The sequence below is a fragment of the Aphelocoma coerulescens genome, unplaced genomic scaffold (genome assembly GCF_041296385.1).
Source record: "Aphelocoma coerulescens isolate FSJ_1873_10779 unplaced genomic scaffold, UR_Acoe_1.0 HiC_scaffold_118, whole genome shotgun sequence".
In the NCBI taxonomy this organism is placed as follows: Eukaryota; Metazoa; Chordata; class Aves; order Passeriformes; family Corvidae; genus Aphelocoma; species Aphelocoma coerulescens.
Genome location: NW_027183476.1, coordinates 540207 through 558178, shown reverse-complemented (window position 1 = coordinate 558178; position 17972 = coordinate 540207). Strand labels below are relative to the sequence as shown.

General features: G+C 49.2%; 1 protein-coding gene across 1 annotated transcript; it reads right to left on the bottom strand.

The window, feature by feature from the left end:
* Positions 1–598: 598 nt before the first annotated feature.
* RAB4B (RAB4B, member RAS oncogene family) lies at positions 599–17614 on the bottom strand. The gene is made up of 7 exons (XM_068998470.1): positions 17544–17614; positions 14722–14802; positions 12744–12858; positions 9655–9717; positions 7663–7817; positions 3694–3789; positions 599–744 (listed from the first exon to the last, which is right to left on the bottom strand). Exons 1-7 carry the CDS (start codon positions 17557–17559, stop codon positions 629–631), a joined length of 642 nt encoding a protein of 213 aa, XP_068854571.1. The 5' UTR covers positions 17560–17614; the 3' UTR covers positions 599–628.
* Positions 17615–17972: the final 358 nt, after the last annotated feature.

Here is a 17972-nt window from a genome sequence, read left to right as displayed (position 1 = left end):
GGTTCTCACCTGGTTTTTGGGTTTTTTTTGGGGAGTCTCACCTGGTTTTTGGGGTTTTTTTTGGGGGGTTCTCAACTGATTTTTGGGGGTTTTTTTGGGGAGTCTCACCTGGTTTTGGGGGTTTTTTTGGGTCTCCCCCTTTTTGGAGTTTTTTTTTGGGGTTCTCACCTGATTTTTGGGGGTTTTTTTGGGGGTTCTCACCTGGTTTTGGGTTTTTTTTTGGGGGGTTCTCACCTGATTTTGGGGGTTTTTTTTGGGGAGTCTCATCTGGGTTTTGGGTTTTTTTTTTTGGGGAGTCTCACCTGGTTTTTGGGTGTTTTTTTGGGGGGGGTCTCACCTGGTTTTGGGGTTTTTTTTGGGGAGTCTCCCCAGGTTTTGGGGTTTTTTTTGGGTTTTTTTTGGGGTTCTCACCTGATTTTTGGGGTTTTTTTGGGGGGGGTTTTTTTTGGGGAGTCTCACCTGATTTTGGGGTTTTTTTTTGGGGGGTTCTCAACTGATTTTTGGGGTTTTTTTTGGGGGAGTCTCACCTGGTTTTGGGGTTTTTTTTTGGGGAGTCTCACCTGGTTTTGGGTTTTTTTTTTGGGGAGTCTCACCTGGTTTTGGGGTTTTTTTTTGGGGGGGGGCGGTCTCAGCAGCCGCAGCTCTGCCGGGTCTGGGCCGGAGCCCCCCGGGGCTGCCGGAGCTGCCGGAGCGACGCGTCCCCGTACTGGATCCCCGATCCCATCCGCTCGGGATCCAGCTCCCCTGGGAAGGAAAAAACGGGAATTCTGAGATCCCCAAATCCCCCCAAATCCCCCCAGTCCCCCTCGAAAAAAAAAAAACCAAAAAAAAACCGGGAATTTTGGGGATTTTTTGGGGTCCCTAAATCCACCCCAAGCCCATCCCAGATCCCCCAAAATTCCCCCAGTTCCCCTGGGAAAAAATGGGAATTTTGGGGTCCCAAAATCTCCCCCAAACCCATCCCAGATCCCCCAAAATTCCCCCAGTTCCCCTGGGAAAAAATAGGAATTTTGGGATCCCAAAATCCCCCAAATCCCCGGGAAAAAAATGGGAATGCTGGGATCCTAAAATCCCCCAAAATCCACCCCAAATCTGCTCAGATCCTCTGGAAAAAAAAAAGGGAATTTTTGAGAATTCTGGGATCCCAAAAAAACCCTCAGATCCCAGCAGATCCCTGGACTGGATCCCAGATCTCCTGGAGGGGAAATGGGAATTCCAGGATCCCAAAATCCCCTGGAAAAAATGGGAATTTGGGGATCCCAAAATCCCCCAAAATACCCCGAAAAAAATGGGAATTTCGGGATCCCCAAATCTCCCCCAAACCCATCCCAGATCCCCCAAAATTCCCCAAATCCCCTGGAAAAAAAATGGGAATTCTGGGATCCCAAAATCCCCCAAAATCCACCCCAAATCTACTCAGATCCCCGGGAAAAAATGGGAATTTTTGGGAATTTTGGGATCCCAAAATCTCCCCCAAACCCATCCCAGATCCCCCAAAATTCCCCCAAATCCCCTGGAAAAAAAATGGGAATTCTGGGATCCCAAAATCCCCCAAAATCCACCCCAAATCTACTCAGATCCCCTGGAAAAAAAAAGGGGAATTTTTGGGAATTCTGGGATCCCAAAATCTCCCCCAAACCCATCCCAGATCCCCCAAAATTCCCCCAGTTCCCCTGGAAAAAATGGGAATTTTGGGATCCCAAAATCCCCCAAATCCACCCCAAATCTACTCAGATCCCCTGGAAAAAAAACCAGGGAATTTTCAGGAATTCTGGGATCCCAAAATCCCCCAAAATCCCCTGGGAAAAAATGGGAATTTTGGGATCCCAAAATCTCCCCCAAACCCATCCCAGATCCCCCCAAATTCCCCCAAATCCCCTGGAAAAAAAATGGGAATTCTGGGATCCCAAAATCCCCCAAATCCACCCCAAATCTACTCAGATCCCCTGGAAAAAAAAGGGGAATTTTCGGGAATTCTGGGATCCCAAAATCTCCCCCAAACCCATCCCAGATCCCCCAAAATTCCCCCAGTTCCCCTGGAAAAAATGGGAATTTTGGGATCCCAAAATCCCCCAAATCCACCCCAAATCTACTCAGATCCCCTGGAAAAAAAAAAAGGGGAATTTTTGGGAATTTTGGGATCCCAAAATCTCCCCCAAACCCATCCCAGATCCCCCAAAATTCCCCCAGTTCCCCTGGGAAAAAAAAAGGGAATTCTGGGATCCCGAAATCCCCCCAAATCCACCCCAAATCTACTCAGATCCCCGGGAAAAAATGGGAATTTTTGGGAATTTTGGGATCCCAAAATCTCCCCCAAACCCATCCCAGATCCCCCAAAATTCCCCCAGTTCCCCTGGGAAAAATGGGAATTTTGGGATCCCAAAATCCCCCAAATCCACCCCAAATCTACTCAGATCCCCTGGAAAAAAAAAGGGGAATTTTTGGGAATTTTGGGATCCCAAAATCCCCCTCAGATCCCACCAGATCCCTGGACTGGATCCCAGATCTCCTGGGGGGGAAATGGGAATTCCAGGATCCCAAAATCCCCTGGGAAAAATGGGAATCTGGGGATCCCAAAATCCCCCAAAATACTCCAGAAAAAATGGGAATTTTGGGATCCCAAAATCCCCCCAAATCTACTCAGATCCCCTGGAAAAAAAAACAGGAATTTTTGGGAATTTTGGGATCCCCAAATCCCCCTCAGATCCCAGCAGATCCCTGGACTGGATCCCAGATCTCCTGGGGAAAAATGGGAATTCCGGGATCCCAAAATCCCCTGGGAAAAAATGGGAATTTGGGGATCCCAAAATCCCCCCAAACCCATCTCAGATCCCCCAAAATTCCCCCAAATACCCTAGAAAAAAATGGGAATTCTGGGATCCCCAAATCCCCCAAAATCTACTCAGATCCTCCGGAAAAAAATGGGAACTTTTGGGAATTTTGGGATCCCAAAATCCCCCTCAGATCCCAGCAGATCCCTGGACTGGATCCCAAAATCCCCTGGGGAAAAATGGGAATCTGGGGATCCCCAAATCCCCTAAAATCCCCCTCAAAGCCGATCCCGGATTCCCGCAGCGGATCCCCGATCCCTCAGGATCCAGTTCTCCTGGAAAATGGGAATCCCAACCCTTCCCTGCTTGGGATCCCAAACCCTCGGGATTCCCAAGGATCCCAACCCTCCCCAGGATCCCGGATCACTTTTCCCGATCCCAGTTTTGATCCCGGATCCCTTTCCCCGATCCCAATCCTGGATCCCTTTCCCCAATCCCGGATCCCAATCCCCAATCCCAGATCCCAATCCCCAATCCCGGATCCCTTTCCCCGATCCCGGATCCCTTTCCCGGATCCCGGATCCCGGATCCCTGATCCCCGATCCCCAATCCCTTTCCCCGATCCCCAATCCCAGATCCCTTTTCCCGATCCCAGATCCCTTTTCCCGATCCCAGATCCCAATCCCCGATCCTGGATCCCCAATCCCGGATCCCTTTCCCCGATCCTGGATCCCGATCCCCAATCCCTTTCCCCAATCCTGGATCCCAATCCCCGATCCCGATCCCCAATCCCTTTCCCCGATCCCGATCCCCAATCCCAATCCCAATCCCCAACCCCCAATCCCCAATCCTCGATCCTGGATCCCCGATCCCCAATCCCGGATCCCTTTCCCGGATCCCGGATCCCGGATCCCTTCGGTACCGGATTCGATCTTGTTGAGGATGGTGCGGGCGCACTTGAGGAAGGCCTCCTCCACGTTCTCGCCCGTCAGCGCGCTCGTCTCCAGGAACATCAGCTCTGCTTCCCCCGAAAAGCCCCGTTCCCACCGGGAATTCCCACTGGGAGCCCTCGTTCCCACTGGGAGCCCCGTTCCCACCTGGAATTCCTACTGGGAGCCCCCTGGAATCCCCATTCCCACCTGGAATTCCAACTGGGAGCCCCGTTCCCCCCTGGAATCCCCATTCACACCTGGAATCCCCATTCCCCCCTGGAATCCCCATTCCTACCTGGAATTCCAACTGGGACCCCCCGGGAATCCCCATTCCCACCCCAAATTCCAACTGGAATCCCCATTCCCACCTGGAATTCCCACTGGAATCCCCCATTCCCACCTGGAATCCCCATTCCCACCTGGAATTCCCGTTTGGAGCCCTCATTCCAACTGGGACCCCTCATTCCCACTGGGAGCCTCCTGGAATCCCCGTTCCCACCTGGAATTCCCACTGGGAGCCCCATTCCCACCTGGAATTCCCACTGGGAGCCCTCGTTCCCACTGGGAGCCCCGTTCCCACCTGGAATTCCCACTGGAATCCCCATTCCCACCTGGAATTCCAACCGGGAGCCCCTGGAATTCCCGTTCCCACCCCAAATTCCCACTGGAATCCCCATTCCCACCTGGAATTCCCATTTGGAGCCCTCATTCCAACTGGGACCCCTCATTCCCACTGGGAGCCCTCTGGAATCCCCATTCCCGTCCCAAATTCCCACTGGGAGCCTCCTGGAATTCCCACCTGGAATTCCTACTGGGATCCCTCTGGAATCCTTGTTCCCACCTGGAATTCCCACTGGGAGCCTCCTGGAATTCCCACCTGGAATTCCCACTGGGACCCCTCTGGAATCCCCATTCCTGCCCCAAATTCCCACTGGGAGCCCCGTTCCCACTTGGAATTCCCACTGGGAGCCCCCTGGAATCCCCATTTCCACCTGGAATCCCCATTCCCGCCTGGAATCCCCATTCCCACCCCAAATTCCCACTGGGAGCCCCATTCCCACCTGGAATTCCCACTGGGAGCCCCGTTCCCACCTGGAATTCCAACTGGAATCCCCGTTCCCACCTGGAATTCCCACTGGGAGCCCTCATTCCCACTGGGAGCCCCGTTCCCACCTGGAATTCCAACTGGGAGCCCTCATTCCCACCTGGAATTCCACCTGGAATTCCCACTGGGACCCCCCTGGAATCCCCATTCCCGCCCCAAATTCCCACTGGGAGCCCCGTTCCCACCTGGAATTCCCATTTGGAGCCCTCATTCCAACTGGGACCCCTCATTCCCACTGGGAGCCCCGTTCCCACCTGGAATTCCAACTGGGAGCCCTCGTTCCCACCTGGAATTCCCATTTGGAGCCCTCATTCCAACTGGGACCCCTCATTCCCACTGGAATCCCCATTCCCACCTGGAATTCCCACTGGGAGCCCCTGGAATTCCCGTTCCCACCCCAAATTCCCACTGGGAGCCCCATTCCCACCTGGAATTCCAACTGGAATCCCCATTCCCACCTGGAATTCCCATTTGGAGCCCTCATTCCAACTGGGACCCCTCATTCCCACTGGAATCCCCATTCCCACCTGGAATTCCCACTGGGAGCCCTCATTCCAACTGGGACCCCCCTGGAATCCCCATTCCCACCTGGAATTCCCACTGGGAGCCCCGTTCCCGCCCAGAATTCCCACTGGGAGCCCCCATTCCAACTGGGACCCCCTGGAATCCCCATTCCTGCCTGGAATTCCCACTGGAATCCTCATTCCCACCTGGAATTCCCACTGGGAGCCCCATTCCCACCTGGAATTCCCATTCCCACCTGGAATTCCCACTGGGACCCCCCCTGGAATTCCCATTCCCACCTGGAATTCCCATTGGGACCCCTCATTCCCGCCTGGAATTCCCTCTTTTTTTCCCCAATTTTCCCTCCATTTTTTCCTAGAATTCCTCTTTTTGTCCCCAATTTTCCCCCCATTTTTCCCCCACAATCCCTAATCCCATTTTTCCCTTTTTCCCCTTTTCCCCCCTTTTCCCCCCTTTTCCCATTTTTCCCTTTTTCCCCTTTTTCCCCTTTTCCCCCCTTTTCCCATTTTTCCTTTTTTCCCCTTTTCCCCCCTTTTCCCCCCCATTCCCATTTTTCCCATTTTCCCCCTTTTCCCATTTTCCCCCTTTTCCCATTTTTCCCCTTTTCCCCCCTTTCCCCCTTTCCCCCCTTTCCCCCTTTTCCCCCATTTTCCCCCCATTCCCATTTTCCCATTTCCCCCCTTTCCCCCTTTTTCCCATTTTGCCCCTTCTCCCCCTTTCCCCTTTTCCCCCCTTTTCCCCCTTTTCCCATTTCCCCCTTTCCCCCTTTTTCCCCCCTTTTCCCATTTTCCCCCTTCTCCCCCTTTCCCCTTTTCCCCCCTTTTCCCCCATTTTCCCCCTTTTCCCATTTTCCCCCTTTCCCCCTTTTCCCCCTTTCCCCCATTCCCATTTTCCCCCTTTCCCCATTTTTCCCCATTTCCCCCCTTTTTCCCCTTTCCCCCCATTTTCCCCCTTTTCCCCTTTCCCCCTTCTCCTCCCTTTCCCCATTTTCCCCCCTTTCCCCCCATTTCCCATTTCCCCCCTTTCCCCCTTTTCCCCTTTTTCCCCCTTTTTTCCCTTTTCCCCCTTTTCCCCCTTCCCCCCTTCCCCCTTTTCCCTCCTTTCCCCCTTTTTCCCCCCTTTTCCCATTTTTCCCCCCATTTCCCATTTCCCCCTTTTCCCCTTTTCCCCCCCTTTTTTCCCTTTTCCCCCTTTTCCCCCTTCCCCCTTTTCCCTCCTTTCCCCCTTTTTTCCCCCCTTTTCCCATTTTTCCCCCATTCCCATTTTCCCATTTTCCCCCTTCTCCCCTTTTTCCCCCTTTCCCCCTTTTCCCCTTTCCCCCTTTTCCCATTTTTTCCCCATTCCCATTTTTCCCCCTTTTCCCCTTTCCCCCTTTTTCCCCCTTTTTCCCCCTTTTTTTCCCTCTTTCCCCCTTCTCCCCCTTTCCCCCTTTTCCCCCATTTTCCCCCTTTTCCCCTTTCCCCCTTCTCCTCCCTTTCCCCATTTCGCCCCTTTCCCCCTTTTCCCATTTTTCCCCTTCTCCCCATTTTCCCCTTTTCCCCCCTTTCCCCCTTTTCCCCTTTTCCCCCTTTTCCCATTTTCCCCCTTTCCCCCTTTTCCCCTTTTCCCCCTTTCCCCCATTCCCATTTTCCCCCTTTCCCCCTTTTCCCCTTTTCCCCCTTTCCCCCATTCCCATTTTCCCCCTTTCCCCATTTTTCCCCATTTCCCCCCTTCTCCCCCTTTCCCCCCATTTTCCCCCTTTTCCCCTTCTCCTCCCTTTCCCCATTTTCCCCCCTTTCCCCCCCATTTCCCATTTCCCCCCTTTCCCCCCTTTTCCCCTTTTTCCCCCTTTTTTCCCTTTTCCCCCTTTCCCACCATTTCCCATTTCCCCCTTTTCCCCCTTTCCCCCTTTTCCCCCTTTTTCCCCCTTTTCCCATTTTTCCCATTTTCCCCCTTTTTCCTCCTTTTTCCCCCTTTCCCCCCTTTCCCCATTTCCCCCATTCCCCCTTTCCCCCCATTTTTCCCATTTTCCCCCTTTTTTCCCCCCTTTCCCCCCATTTCCCCCTTTTCCCCCTTTCCCCCTTTTCCCTTTCCCCCTTTCCCCCATCCCCCTTCTCCCCCATTTCCCCCCTTTTTTCCCCCTTCCCCCCTTCCCCCCCATCTCCCCATTCCCCATTTTCCCCATTTTTCCCCATTTCCCCCCTTTTTTCCCCCTTCCCCCCCATCTCCCCATTCCCCATTTTCCCCATTTTTCCCCATTTCCCCCCTTTTTCCCCCCTTTCCCCTTTCCCCCATTCCCCATTTTTCCCATTTTCCCCATTTTTCCCCATTTTCCCCCTTTTTCCCGGACCGTTTTCCTGGGCGAAGCGCGAGGCCTCCAGGAACGTCACCTCCCGCTCGTTCTCCAGGTCCTTCTTGTTCCCGCACAGGATGATGACGATGTTGGGGCTGGCCAAGGTCCGGGCGTCCGTCAGCCACTGGGCCAGTGCGTTGTAGGTCTCCCGGCTGGAATTCGGGATCGGGAATTCGGGATCGGGATCCGTGGGAATCCCAAAAGTACAAAAAAAAAAACCCCAAAATGCCCCAAAACGTCATAAATTCCCACAGTGATGTCATAAATCCCCATGATGATGTCACAGCCACTGGGCCGGGCTGTTGGAGGTCTCCCGGCTGGAATTCGGGATCGGGAATTCGGGATCGGGATCCGTGGGAATCCCAAAAGTACAAAAAAACCCCCCAAAACGCCCAAAAAAGGCTCAAAAATGTCATAAATTCCCACAGTGATGTCATAAATCCCCATGATGATGTCACAGCCACTGGGCCAGCGCGTTGGAGGTCTCCCGGCTGGAATTCGGGATCGGGAATTCGGGATCGGGATCCGTGGGAATCCCCAAAGTACCAAAAAAAAACCAAAAATGCCCAAAAAATGAGAAAATTGCCCCAAAACGTCATAAATTCACACAATGATGTCATAAATCCCCATGATGATGTCACAGCCACTGGGCCAGCGCGTTGGAGGTCTCCCGGCTGGAATTCGGGATCGGGAATTCGGGATCGGGATCCGTGGGAATCCCAAAAGTACAAAAAAAAACCCCCCAAAACGCCCAAAAAAGGCTCAAAAATGCCCCAAAACGTCATAAATTCACACAGTGATGTCATAAATCCCCATGATGATGTCACAGCCACTGGGCCGGGGTGCTGGAGGTCTCCCGGCTGGAATTCGGGATCGGGAATTCGGGATCGGGATCCGTGGGAATCCCCAAAGTACAAAAAAAACCCCCCAAAAATGAGAAAAAAAGCCCCAAAAAGTCATAAATTCCCATGATGATGTCACACACACACGATGATGTCACACTCAGCCACTGGGCCGGGCTGTTGGAGGTCTCCCGGCTGGAATTCGGGATCGGGAATTCGGGATCGGGATCCGTGGGAATCCCAAAAGTACAAAAAAAACCCCCCAAAAATGAGAAAAAAAGCCCCAAAAAGTAATGAATTCCCACAATGATGTCATAAATCCCCATGATGATGTCACAGCCACTGGGCCGGGCTGTTGGAGGTCTCCCGGCTGGAATTCGGGATCGGGAATTTGGGATCGGGATCCGTGGGAATCCCAAAAGTTCCAAAAAAACCCCCAAAACGCCCAAAAAAGGCTCAAAAATGTCCCAAAATGTCATAAATTCACACAGTGATGTCACAAATTCACACGATGATGTCACACACACACACGATGACGTCACACTCAGCCACTGGGCCGGGCTGCTGGAGGGATTCAGGATCGGGAATTTGGGATCGGGATCCGTGGGAATCCCAAAAAAAACCCAAAAATGCCCAAAAATGCCCCAAAAATGAAAAAAAAAAAAACCAAAAAATGCCCCAAAATGTCATCAATTCCCACGGTGACGTCACAAAGACCCCCCCCCAGTGACCTCACAGGCTCACACGGTGACGTCACGCACCCATCGATGACGTCACAGGCTCACATGATGACATCACAGGCTCACACGGTGACGTCACGCACCCATCGATGACGTCACAGGCTCACGTGACGACGTCACAGGCCCACACGGTGACATCACGCACCCATCGATGACGTCACAGGCTCACGTGATGACATCACAGGCTCACGTGATGACATCACAGGCTCACACGATGACATCACTCAGCCATTGATGACGTCACAGACCCCCACGGTGACATCACAAACCCGCCTGGTGATGTCACAGACCCACCCAATGACGTCACAGACCCACCCGATGACGTCACAGACCCACCTGATGACGTCACCACCCCCCTCCCTTCACCGATGACGTCACAGCCCCGGGCGATGACGTCACGGACGCACCTGGTGATGTCATAGACGAGCAGCGCCCCCGCGGCCCCTCGGTAATAACTGCGGGTCACCGACCTGGGGGGGGGGGGGGCACAGAAATGGGGCAAAATCCGGGGATTTTGGGCAAAAAAGAAACGGGGAATGGGGCGGTGGGAAGGGAGGGGTTAATTAACGAGGGGTTGGGTTAATTAGGGGGGGGAAGGGGGGAAATGGGGGAAAAAGGGGGGGAAAAAGGGGAAAAAACCAGGAAAAAATCGGAAAAAATGAGAGAGAAAAATGAGGGAAAAATGAGGAAAAAAGAGGGAAAAATGAGGGAAAAATGAGGAAAAAATGGGGGAAAAATGGGGGGAAAATGGAGGGAAATTGAGGAAAAAATGAGGAAAAATGGGGGAAAAATGAGGAAAAATAATCAGGAAAAAAGCAGGAAGAAAATCAGGAAAAAGTGGGGAAAAGTGGAGAAAAGTGGGAAAAACCAGGAAAAAATGAGGAAAAAATGAGAAAAAAATGAGGAAAAAACCAGGAAAAAATCAGAAAAAATGAGGGGAAAATGAGGGAAAAATGGGGGAAAAATGGGGGAAAAAAGTGAGAAAAAATGAAGAAAAAATCAGGAAAAAATGAGGAAAAAATGACAAAAAAATGGGGGGGAAAATGGGAAAAAATGAGGAAAAATCTGGAAAAATTAGGAAAAAATGAGAAAAAAATGAGGAAAAAAATGAGGAAAAATCAGGAAAAAATCAGGAGAAAATCAGGAAAAATCAGGAAAAAGTCAGGAAAAAATCAGGAAAAAGTGGGAAAAAGTGGGGAAAAGTGGGGAAAAATGGGGAAAAATGAGGAAAAATGAGGAAAAAATGGGAAAAAATGAGGGAAAAATTAGGAAAAAATGAGAAAAAAATGAGAAAAAAATGAGGAAAAAATGCGGAAAAATCAGGAAAAAAGCGGAAAAAAATCAGGAAAAAATCAGGAAAAAAGCGGGAAAAATCAGGAAAAAGCGGGGAAAAGTGGGAAAAAGTGGGGAAAAGCAGGAAAAAATGAGGAAAAAATGGGAAAAAATGAGGGAAAAATTAGGAAAAAATGAGAAAAAAATGAGAAAAAAATGCGGAAAAATCAGGAAAAAATCAGGAAAAAGCGGGAAAAAGTGGGAAAGTGGGAAAAAGCGGGAAAAAGTGGGGAAAAGTGGGGAAAAATGGGGAAAAATGAGGAAAAAATGGGAAAAAATGAGGGAAAAATTAGGAAAAAAGTGGGAAAAATGAGAATAAAATGGGAAAAAAATGAGAAAAAAATGCGGAAAAATCAGGAAAAAATCAGGAAAAATCAGGAAAAAATCAGGAAAAAATCAGGAAAAAGTGGGAAAAAGTGGGAAAAAGTGGGGAAAAGCAGGAAAAAATGAGGAAAAATCGGAAAAAATTAGGGAAAAATTAGGAAAAATGTGGGAAAAATGAGAAAAAAATGAGGAAAAATCAGGAAAAAAATGAGGAAAAAATGACGAAAAAATTAGGAAAAAATGGGAAAAAAATCAGGAAAAAGCGGGAAAAAGTGGGAAAAATCAGGAAAAAGTGGGGAAAAGTGGGAGAAAGTGGGGAAAAATAAGGGAAAAAATGAGGGAAAAATTAGGAAAAAATGGGGGAAAAATGAGAAAAAATGAGGAAAAAATAAGGAAAAAAATGAGGAAAAATTAGGAAAAAAGCGGGAAAAAATCAGGAAAAAGCGGGAAAAAGTGGGAAAAAGTGGGAAAAAGTGGGAAAAAGTGGGAAAAAGTGGGAAAAAGTGGGGAAAAGCAGGAAAAAATGAGGAAAAATCGGAAAAAATGAGGGAAAAATTAGGAAAAAATGGGGGAAAAATGAGAATAAAATGGGAAAAAAATGAGAAAAAAATGCGGAAAAATCAGGAAAAAATCAGGAAAAAAGCGGGAAAAAATCAGGAAAAAATCAGGAAAAAGTGGGAAAAAGTGGGAAAAAGCAGGAAAAAATGAGGAAAAAATGGGAAAAAATGAGGGAAAAATGAGGAAAAAAAGTGGGAAAAATGAGAATAAAATGAGAAAACAATGAGAAAAAAATGCGGAAAAATCAGGAAAAATCAGGAAAAAAGCGGGAAAAAATCAGGAAAACGTGGGGAAAAGTGGGGAAAAGTGGGAAAAAGTGGGAAAAAGTGGGGAAAAAATCGGAAAAAATGAGGGAAAAATTAGGAAAAAATGGGGGAAAAATGAGAAAAAAATGAGGAAAAAATGACGAAAAAATTAGGAAAAAATGGGAATAAATGAGGAAAAGATCAGGAAAAATCAGGAAAAAAGCGGGAAAAAATCAGGAAAAAGCGGGGAAAAGTGGGAAAAAATGGGGAAAAGCAGGAAAAAATGAGGAAAAATCAGAAAAAATGAGGGAAAAATGAGGAAAAAATGGGGGAAAAATGAGAAAAAAATGAGAAAAAAATGAGAAAAAAATGCGGAAAAATCAGGAAAAAATCAGGAAAAAGCGGGAAAAAGTGAGGAAAAAATCAGGAAAAAGTGGGGAAAGTGGGAAAAAGCAGGAAAAAATGGGAAAAAATGAGGGAAAAATGAGGAAAAAATGAGGAAAAAATGAGAAAAAAATGAGAAAAAAATGAGAAAAAAATGAGGAAAAATCAGGAAAAAATCAGGAAAAAAGCGGGAAAAAATCAGGAAAAAGTGGGGAAAAGTGGGGAAAAGTGGGGAAAAATGGGGAAAAATGAGGAAAAAATGGGAAAAATGAGGGAAAAATTAGGAAAAAAGTGGGAAAAAATGAGAATAAAATGGGAAAAAAATGAGAAAAAAATGAGGAAAAATCAGGAAAAAATCGGGAAAAAAGTGGGAAAAAATCAGGAAAAAGCGGGAAAAATCAGGAAAAAGCGGGGAAAAGTGGGAAAAAGTGGGGAAAAGCAGGAAAAAATGAGGAAAAAATGGGAAAAAATGAGGGAAAAATTAGGAAAAAATGAGAAAAAAATGAGAAAAAAATGCGGAAAAATCAGGAAAAAATCAGGAAAAATCAGGAAAAAATCAGGAAAAAATCAGGAAAAAGTGGGGAAAGTGGGAAAAAGTGGGAAAAAGTGGGGAAAAGTGGGGAAAAGTGGGGAAAAGCAGGAAAAGGAGCTACCTGAACCTCTCCTGGCCGGCCGTGTCCCAGATCTGCAGCTTGACGGTTTTGCCGCCCACGTTGACGACCTTGGAGCCGAATTCCACCCCGATGGTGTGGTTGGAATCCTGCTTGACTGGGAATGGGAATGGGATTGGAATGGGATTGGAATGGGATTGGAATGGGATGGGGAGAGCCCAGAAGGACCCAGAATTGCCAAAAAATCCCCCCCCCAAAAATCCCGAAAAAAATCGGCATCAAAATCGGAATTTTATTGAGGAAATGAGGGGGGAAAAAAGGCTCCAAACGGCCCCAAAAAAAGGAAGAGAGAGCTGGGAAATGGTCCCGAAAAAATTCCTGAAATATTCCCAGAATTTCCCCCCCAGAATTCCCCAGAATTCTGGAAAATTTCCCCTGAATTGCCTCGAAAAGCAACAAAAAGCACCCCCAAAAATGGCCCCCAAAAAGAGAAAAAAGCCTCGAAAATGCCTCAAAAATGCCCCCAAAAAATCAAAAAAAAATTCCCAAAAATTCCAAAAAAATCCAGAAATGCCCTGAATTCCCAAAAATTCTCCCTAAACGCCAACATGTCCCCAAATCCCAACTAAATACACCCGAAAAATGCCCCCAAAATGACCAAAAGTCTCAAAAATGCCCCAAAAATGCCCCCCAAAAATTCCAAAAAAATAAAAAAAAATCCCAAAAATCCCCAAATGCCCCAGAATTCCCCAAATTCCCAAAATTCTCCCTAAACCCCAACATGTCCCTAAACCCCAACTAAATACACCCGAAAAATGCCCCAAAAATGACCAAAAGTCTTGAAAATGCCTCAAAAATGCCCCAAAAATGCCCCCCAAAATTCCAAAAAAATTCCAAAAAAATTCCAAAAATTCCACAAATCCCCCAGAATTCCCCAAATTCCCAAAAATTCTCCCTAAACCCCAACATGTCCCCAAATCCCAACTAAATACACCCAAAAAAAGCCCCCAAAAATGACAAAAAAAACTCAAAAATGCCCCAAAAATGCCCCAAAAAATCCCCAAAAAATTCAAAAAAAATCCCAAAAATTTCACAAATCCCCCAGAATTCCCAAAATTCCCAAAATTCTCCCTAAACCCCAACATGCCCCCAAACCCCAACTAAATACACCCAAAAAATGCCCCCAAAATGACCAAAAGTCTCGAAAATGCCCCAAAAATGCCCCCCAAAAATTCCAAAAAAATAAAAAAAAATCCCAAAAATCCCCAAATGCCCCAGAATTCCCCAAATTCCCAAAATTCTCCCTAATCCCCAACATGTCCCCAAACCCCAACTAAATATACCCGAAAAATGCCCCAAAAAACGACAAAAAACCTCAAAAATGCCCCCAAAATGCCCCAAAAAATCCCCAAAAAATTCAAAAAAAATCCCAAAAATTCCCCAAACCCCCAGAATTCCCCAAATTCCCAAAAATTCTCCCTAAACTCCAACATGTCCCCAAACCCCAACTAAATACACCCGAAAAATGCCCCAAAAAACGACAAAAAACCTCAAAAATGCCCCAAAAAATCCCCCAAAAAATCCCAAAAAATCCCCAAAAATTCCCAAAAATTCCACAAACCCCCCAGAATTCCCCAAATTCCCAAAAATTCTCCCTAAACCCCAACATGTCCCCAAACCCCAACTAAATACACCCGAAAAATGCCCCAAAAATGACAAAAAAACCTCAAAAATGCCCCAAAAAATGCCCCAAAAAATCCCAAAAAATTCCCAAAAAATTCCCAAAAATTCCACAAACCCCCCAGAATTCCCCAAATTCCCAAAAATTCTCCCTAATCCCCAACATGCCCCCAAACCCCAACTAAATACACCCGAAAAATGCCCCAAAAATGACCAAAAAACCTCAAAAATGCCCCAAAAAATCCCCCAAAAAATCCCAAAAAATTCCGAAAAATTCCCAAAAATTCCCCAAACCCCCCAGAATTCCCCAAACCCCCCAAAATTCCCAAAATTTCCCTACACTTGCTCTCGATGAAGTGGTGCAGCAGGCAGGATTTGCCGGTGCCGGCGCTGCCGATCACCAGGAACTTGAAGAGGAAATCTGGGAAAAGAATTCCCCAAAATTCCCCAAAAATTCCCAAAAGTTCCCTTTAAGGACCTCAAAATTCCCAAAAATTCCCTTTAGGGACCCCAACATTCCCTTTAGGGACCCCAAAATCCCAAAAATTCCCAACAGAGACCCCAAAATTCCCAAAAATTCCATTTAAGAACCCCAAAATTCCCCTTTATGGACCCCAAAATTCCCAAAAATTCCCTTTAAGGACCCCAAAATTCCTTTTAGGGACCCCAAAATTCCCTTTATGGACCCCAAAATCCCAAAAATTCCCAACAGAGACCCCAAAATTCCCAAAAATTCCATTTAAGGACCCCAAAATTCCCAAAAATTCCCTTTAAGGACGCCAAAATTCCCTCTAGGCACCCCAAAATTCCCAAAAATTCCCTTAATGGACCCCAAAATTCCTAAAAATTCCCTCTAGGGACCCCAAAATTCCTTTTAGGGACCCCAAAATTCCCTCTAGGGACACCAGATTCCCAAAAAGTTCCCAACAGAGACCCCAAAATTCCCTTTAAGGACCCCAAAATTCCTTTTAAGGACCCCAACATTCCCAATAGAAACCCCAAAATTCCTTATAAGGACCCCAAAATTCCCAAAAATTCCCTTTAAGGACCCCAAAATTCCTTTCAGGGACCCCAAAATCCCAAAAATTCCTTCTAGGGCCCCCAAAATTCCCTTGTTGGACCCCAAAATTCCCAAAAATTGCCTCTAGGGACCCCAAAATGCCCAAAAATTCCCAACAGAGACCCCGAAATTCCCAAAAATTCCCTCTAAGGACCCCAAAATTCCTTTTAGGGACCCCAAAATTCCCTCTAGGGACCCCAAATTCCCAAAAATTCCCAACAGAGACCCCAAAATTCCCTTTAAGGACCCCAAATTCCCAAAAATTCCCTTTAAGGACCCCAAAATTCCTTTCAGGGACCCCAAAAATTCCCCAAAATTCCCTCTAGAGACCCCCAAATTCCCAAAAATTCCCTTTAAGGACCCCAAAATTCCTTTCAGGGACCCCAAAATCCCCCAAAATTCCCTCTAAGGACCCGAAAATGCCCCAAAATTCCCTCTAAGGACCCCAAAACTCCCAAAAATTCCCTCTAGAAACCCCAAAATTCCCTATCGAGACCTCCCCCAAACCCCATAGGCACCCCCAGACCCCCCCAAATCCCCCATAGGGACCCCCAGGACCCCCTTAAATCCCCTATAGAAAGCCCCAAACCCCCTATAGGGACCCCCAGACCCCCCCCAAGTCCCCTATAGGGACCCCCAGACCCCCTTAAATCCCCTATAGGGACCCCCAAATCCCCTATGGAAACCCCCAGACCCCCTCAAATCCCCTATAGAAACCCCCAAATCCCCCATAGGGACCCCCAGACCCCCTTAAATCCCCTATAGGGACCCCAAATCCCCTATAGGGACCCCCAGACCCCCTTAAATCCCCTATAGAGCCCCCAAATCCCCTATAGGGACCCCCAGACCCCCTTAAATCCCCTATAGGGACCCCAAATCCCCTATAGGGACCCCCAGGACCCCCTTAAATCCCCTATAGAGCCCCCCCAAATCCCCCATAGGGACCCCTAGACCCCCTTAAATCCCCTATAGGGACCCCCAGACCCCCTTAAATCCCCTATAGAGACCCCCAAACCCCTCAAAGACCCCCTAAAGCCCCCCCAAATCCCCTATAGGGACCCTCAAATCCTCTATAGGGACCCCCAGACCCCCTTAAATCCCGTATAGAGACACTCAGAGCCCCTATAGGGACCCCCAGACCCCCTATAGATCCCCTATAGCCCCCCCCAAACCCCTCAAGGACCTCCTAAAGCCCCCCCAAATCCCCTATAGGGACCCCAGACCCCCCTCAAACCCCATAGGGACCCCCAGACCCCCTTAAATCCCCTATAGAGACCCCCAGACCCCCTACGGACGCCCCCAAACGCCCCCAGCCCCTCTATAGGGTCCCTCTGACCCCCTATAGCCCCCCCAAACCCCTCAAAGACCCCCTAAAGCCCCCTCAAATCCCCTATAGGGACCCCCAGACCCCCCTCAAATCCCCTATAGGGACCCCCAGACCCCCTTAAATCCCCTATAGACCCCCCCAAACCCCTCAAAAGCCCCCCCAAATCCCCTATAGGGACCCCCAGACCCCCTTTAGAGCCACCCCGACCCTCCGGACCCTCTCTAGACCCCCCAGGACCCCCTATAGATCCCCTATAGCCCCCCCCAAACCCCTCAAAGACCCCCTAAAGCCCCCCCAAATCCCCTATAGGGACCCCCAGACCCCCCTCAAATCCCCTATAGGGACCCCCAGACCCCCTTTAGGGCCACCCCGACCCTCTGGACCCTCTCTAGACCCCCCAGGACCCCCTATAGATCCCCTATAGCCCCCCCCAAACCCCTCAAAGACCCCCTAAAGCCCCCCCAAATCCCCTATAGGGACCCCCAGACCCCCCTCAAATCCCCTATAGGGACCCCCAGACCCCCTTTAGAGCCACCCCGACCCTCCGGACCCTCTCTAGACCCCCCAGGACCCCCTATAGATCCCCTATAGCCCCCCCCAAACCCCTCAAAGACCCCCTAAAGCCCCCCCAAATCCCCTATAGGGACCCCCAGACCCCCCTCAAATCCCCTATAGGGACCCCCAGACCCCCTTTAGGGCCACCCCGACCCTCCGGACCCTCTCTAGACCCCCTCTAGACCCCCTATAGATCCCCTATAGCCCCCCCCGCTCCCACCGTAGGTCTCGGACATGCTGGAGCCGGGCCGGGGGACCGGGAGCAAAGATGGCGGCGCCCAGGGGGAGCGACTTCCGGGTTCTCTGCGCATGCGCGGGCGGGGACGCGCCAGGAGATGGGCGGGGCTTGAGCGGGAAGGGGGCGTGGCTTGGGGAGGCGGGGTTGTGAATGGAAGGGGGCGTGGCCAAAGGAGGGGCGGGAGTTATGAATGGGAGGGGCGGGAGCGTGGGAAGGGCGGGAATTGTGAGGGGGAAGGGGCGCGGCCAGAGCGGCGCGCGGTCCTAAAAGGGCCCGGATTTGGGCTAAAATCACCCAAAAGGGGCTAAAATCCGGCCTAAGACCACCGGGTTTGGGTTCAAATCACCCAAAAGGGGCTAAAATCCGGCCTAAGACCACCGGGTTTGGGTTCAAATCACCCAAAAGGGGCTA

Excerpts from the sequence above, each read along its gene's own strand:
- RAB4B (XM_068998470.1), bottom strand. Across the intron at positions 7,818-9,654 it reads CTCGTCTATGACATCACCAG|CCGGGAGACCTACAACGCAC; the intron begins GTGCGTCCGTGA and ends CCCGAATTCCAG. Across the intron at positions 3,790-7,662 it reads GCGCTTCGCCCAGGAAAACG|AGCTGATGTTCCTGGAGACG; the intron begins GTCCGGGAAAAA and ends CGGGGGAAGCAG.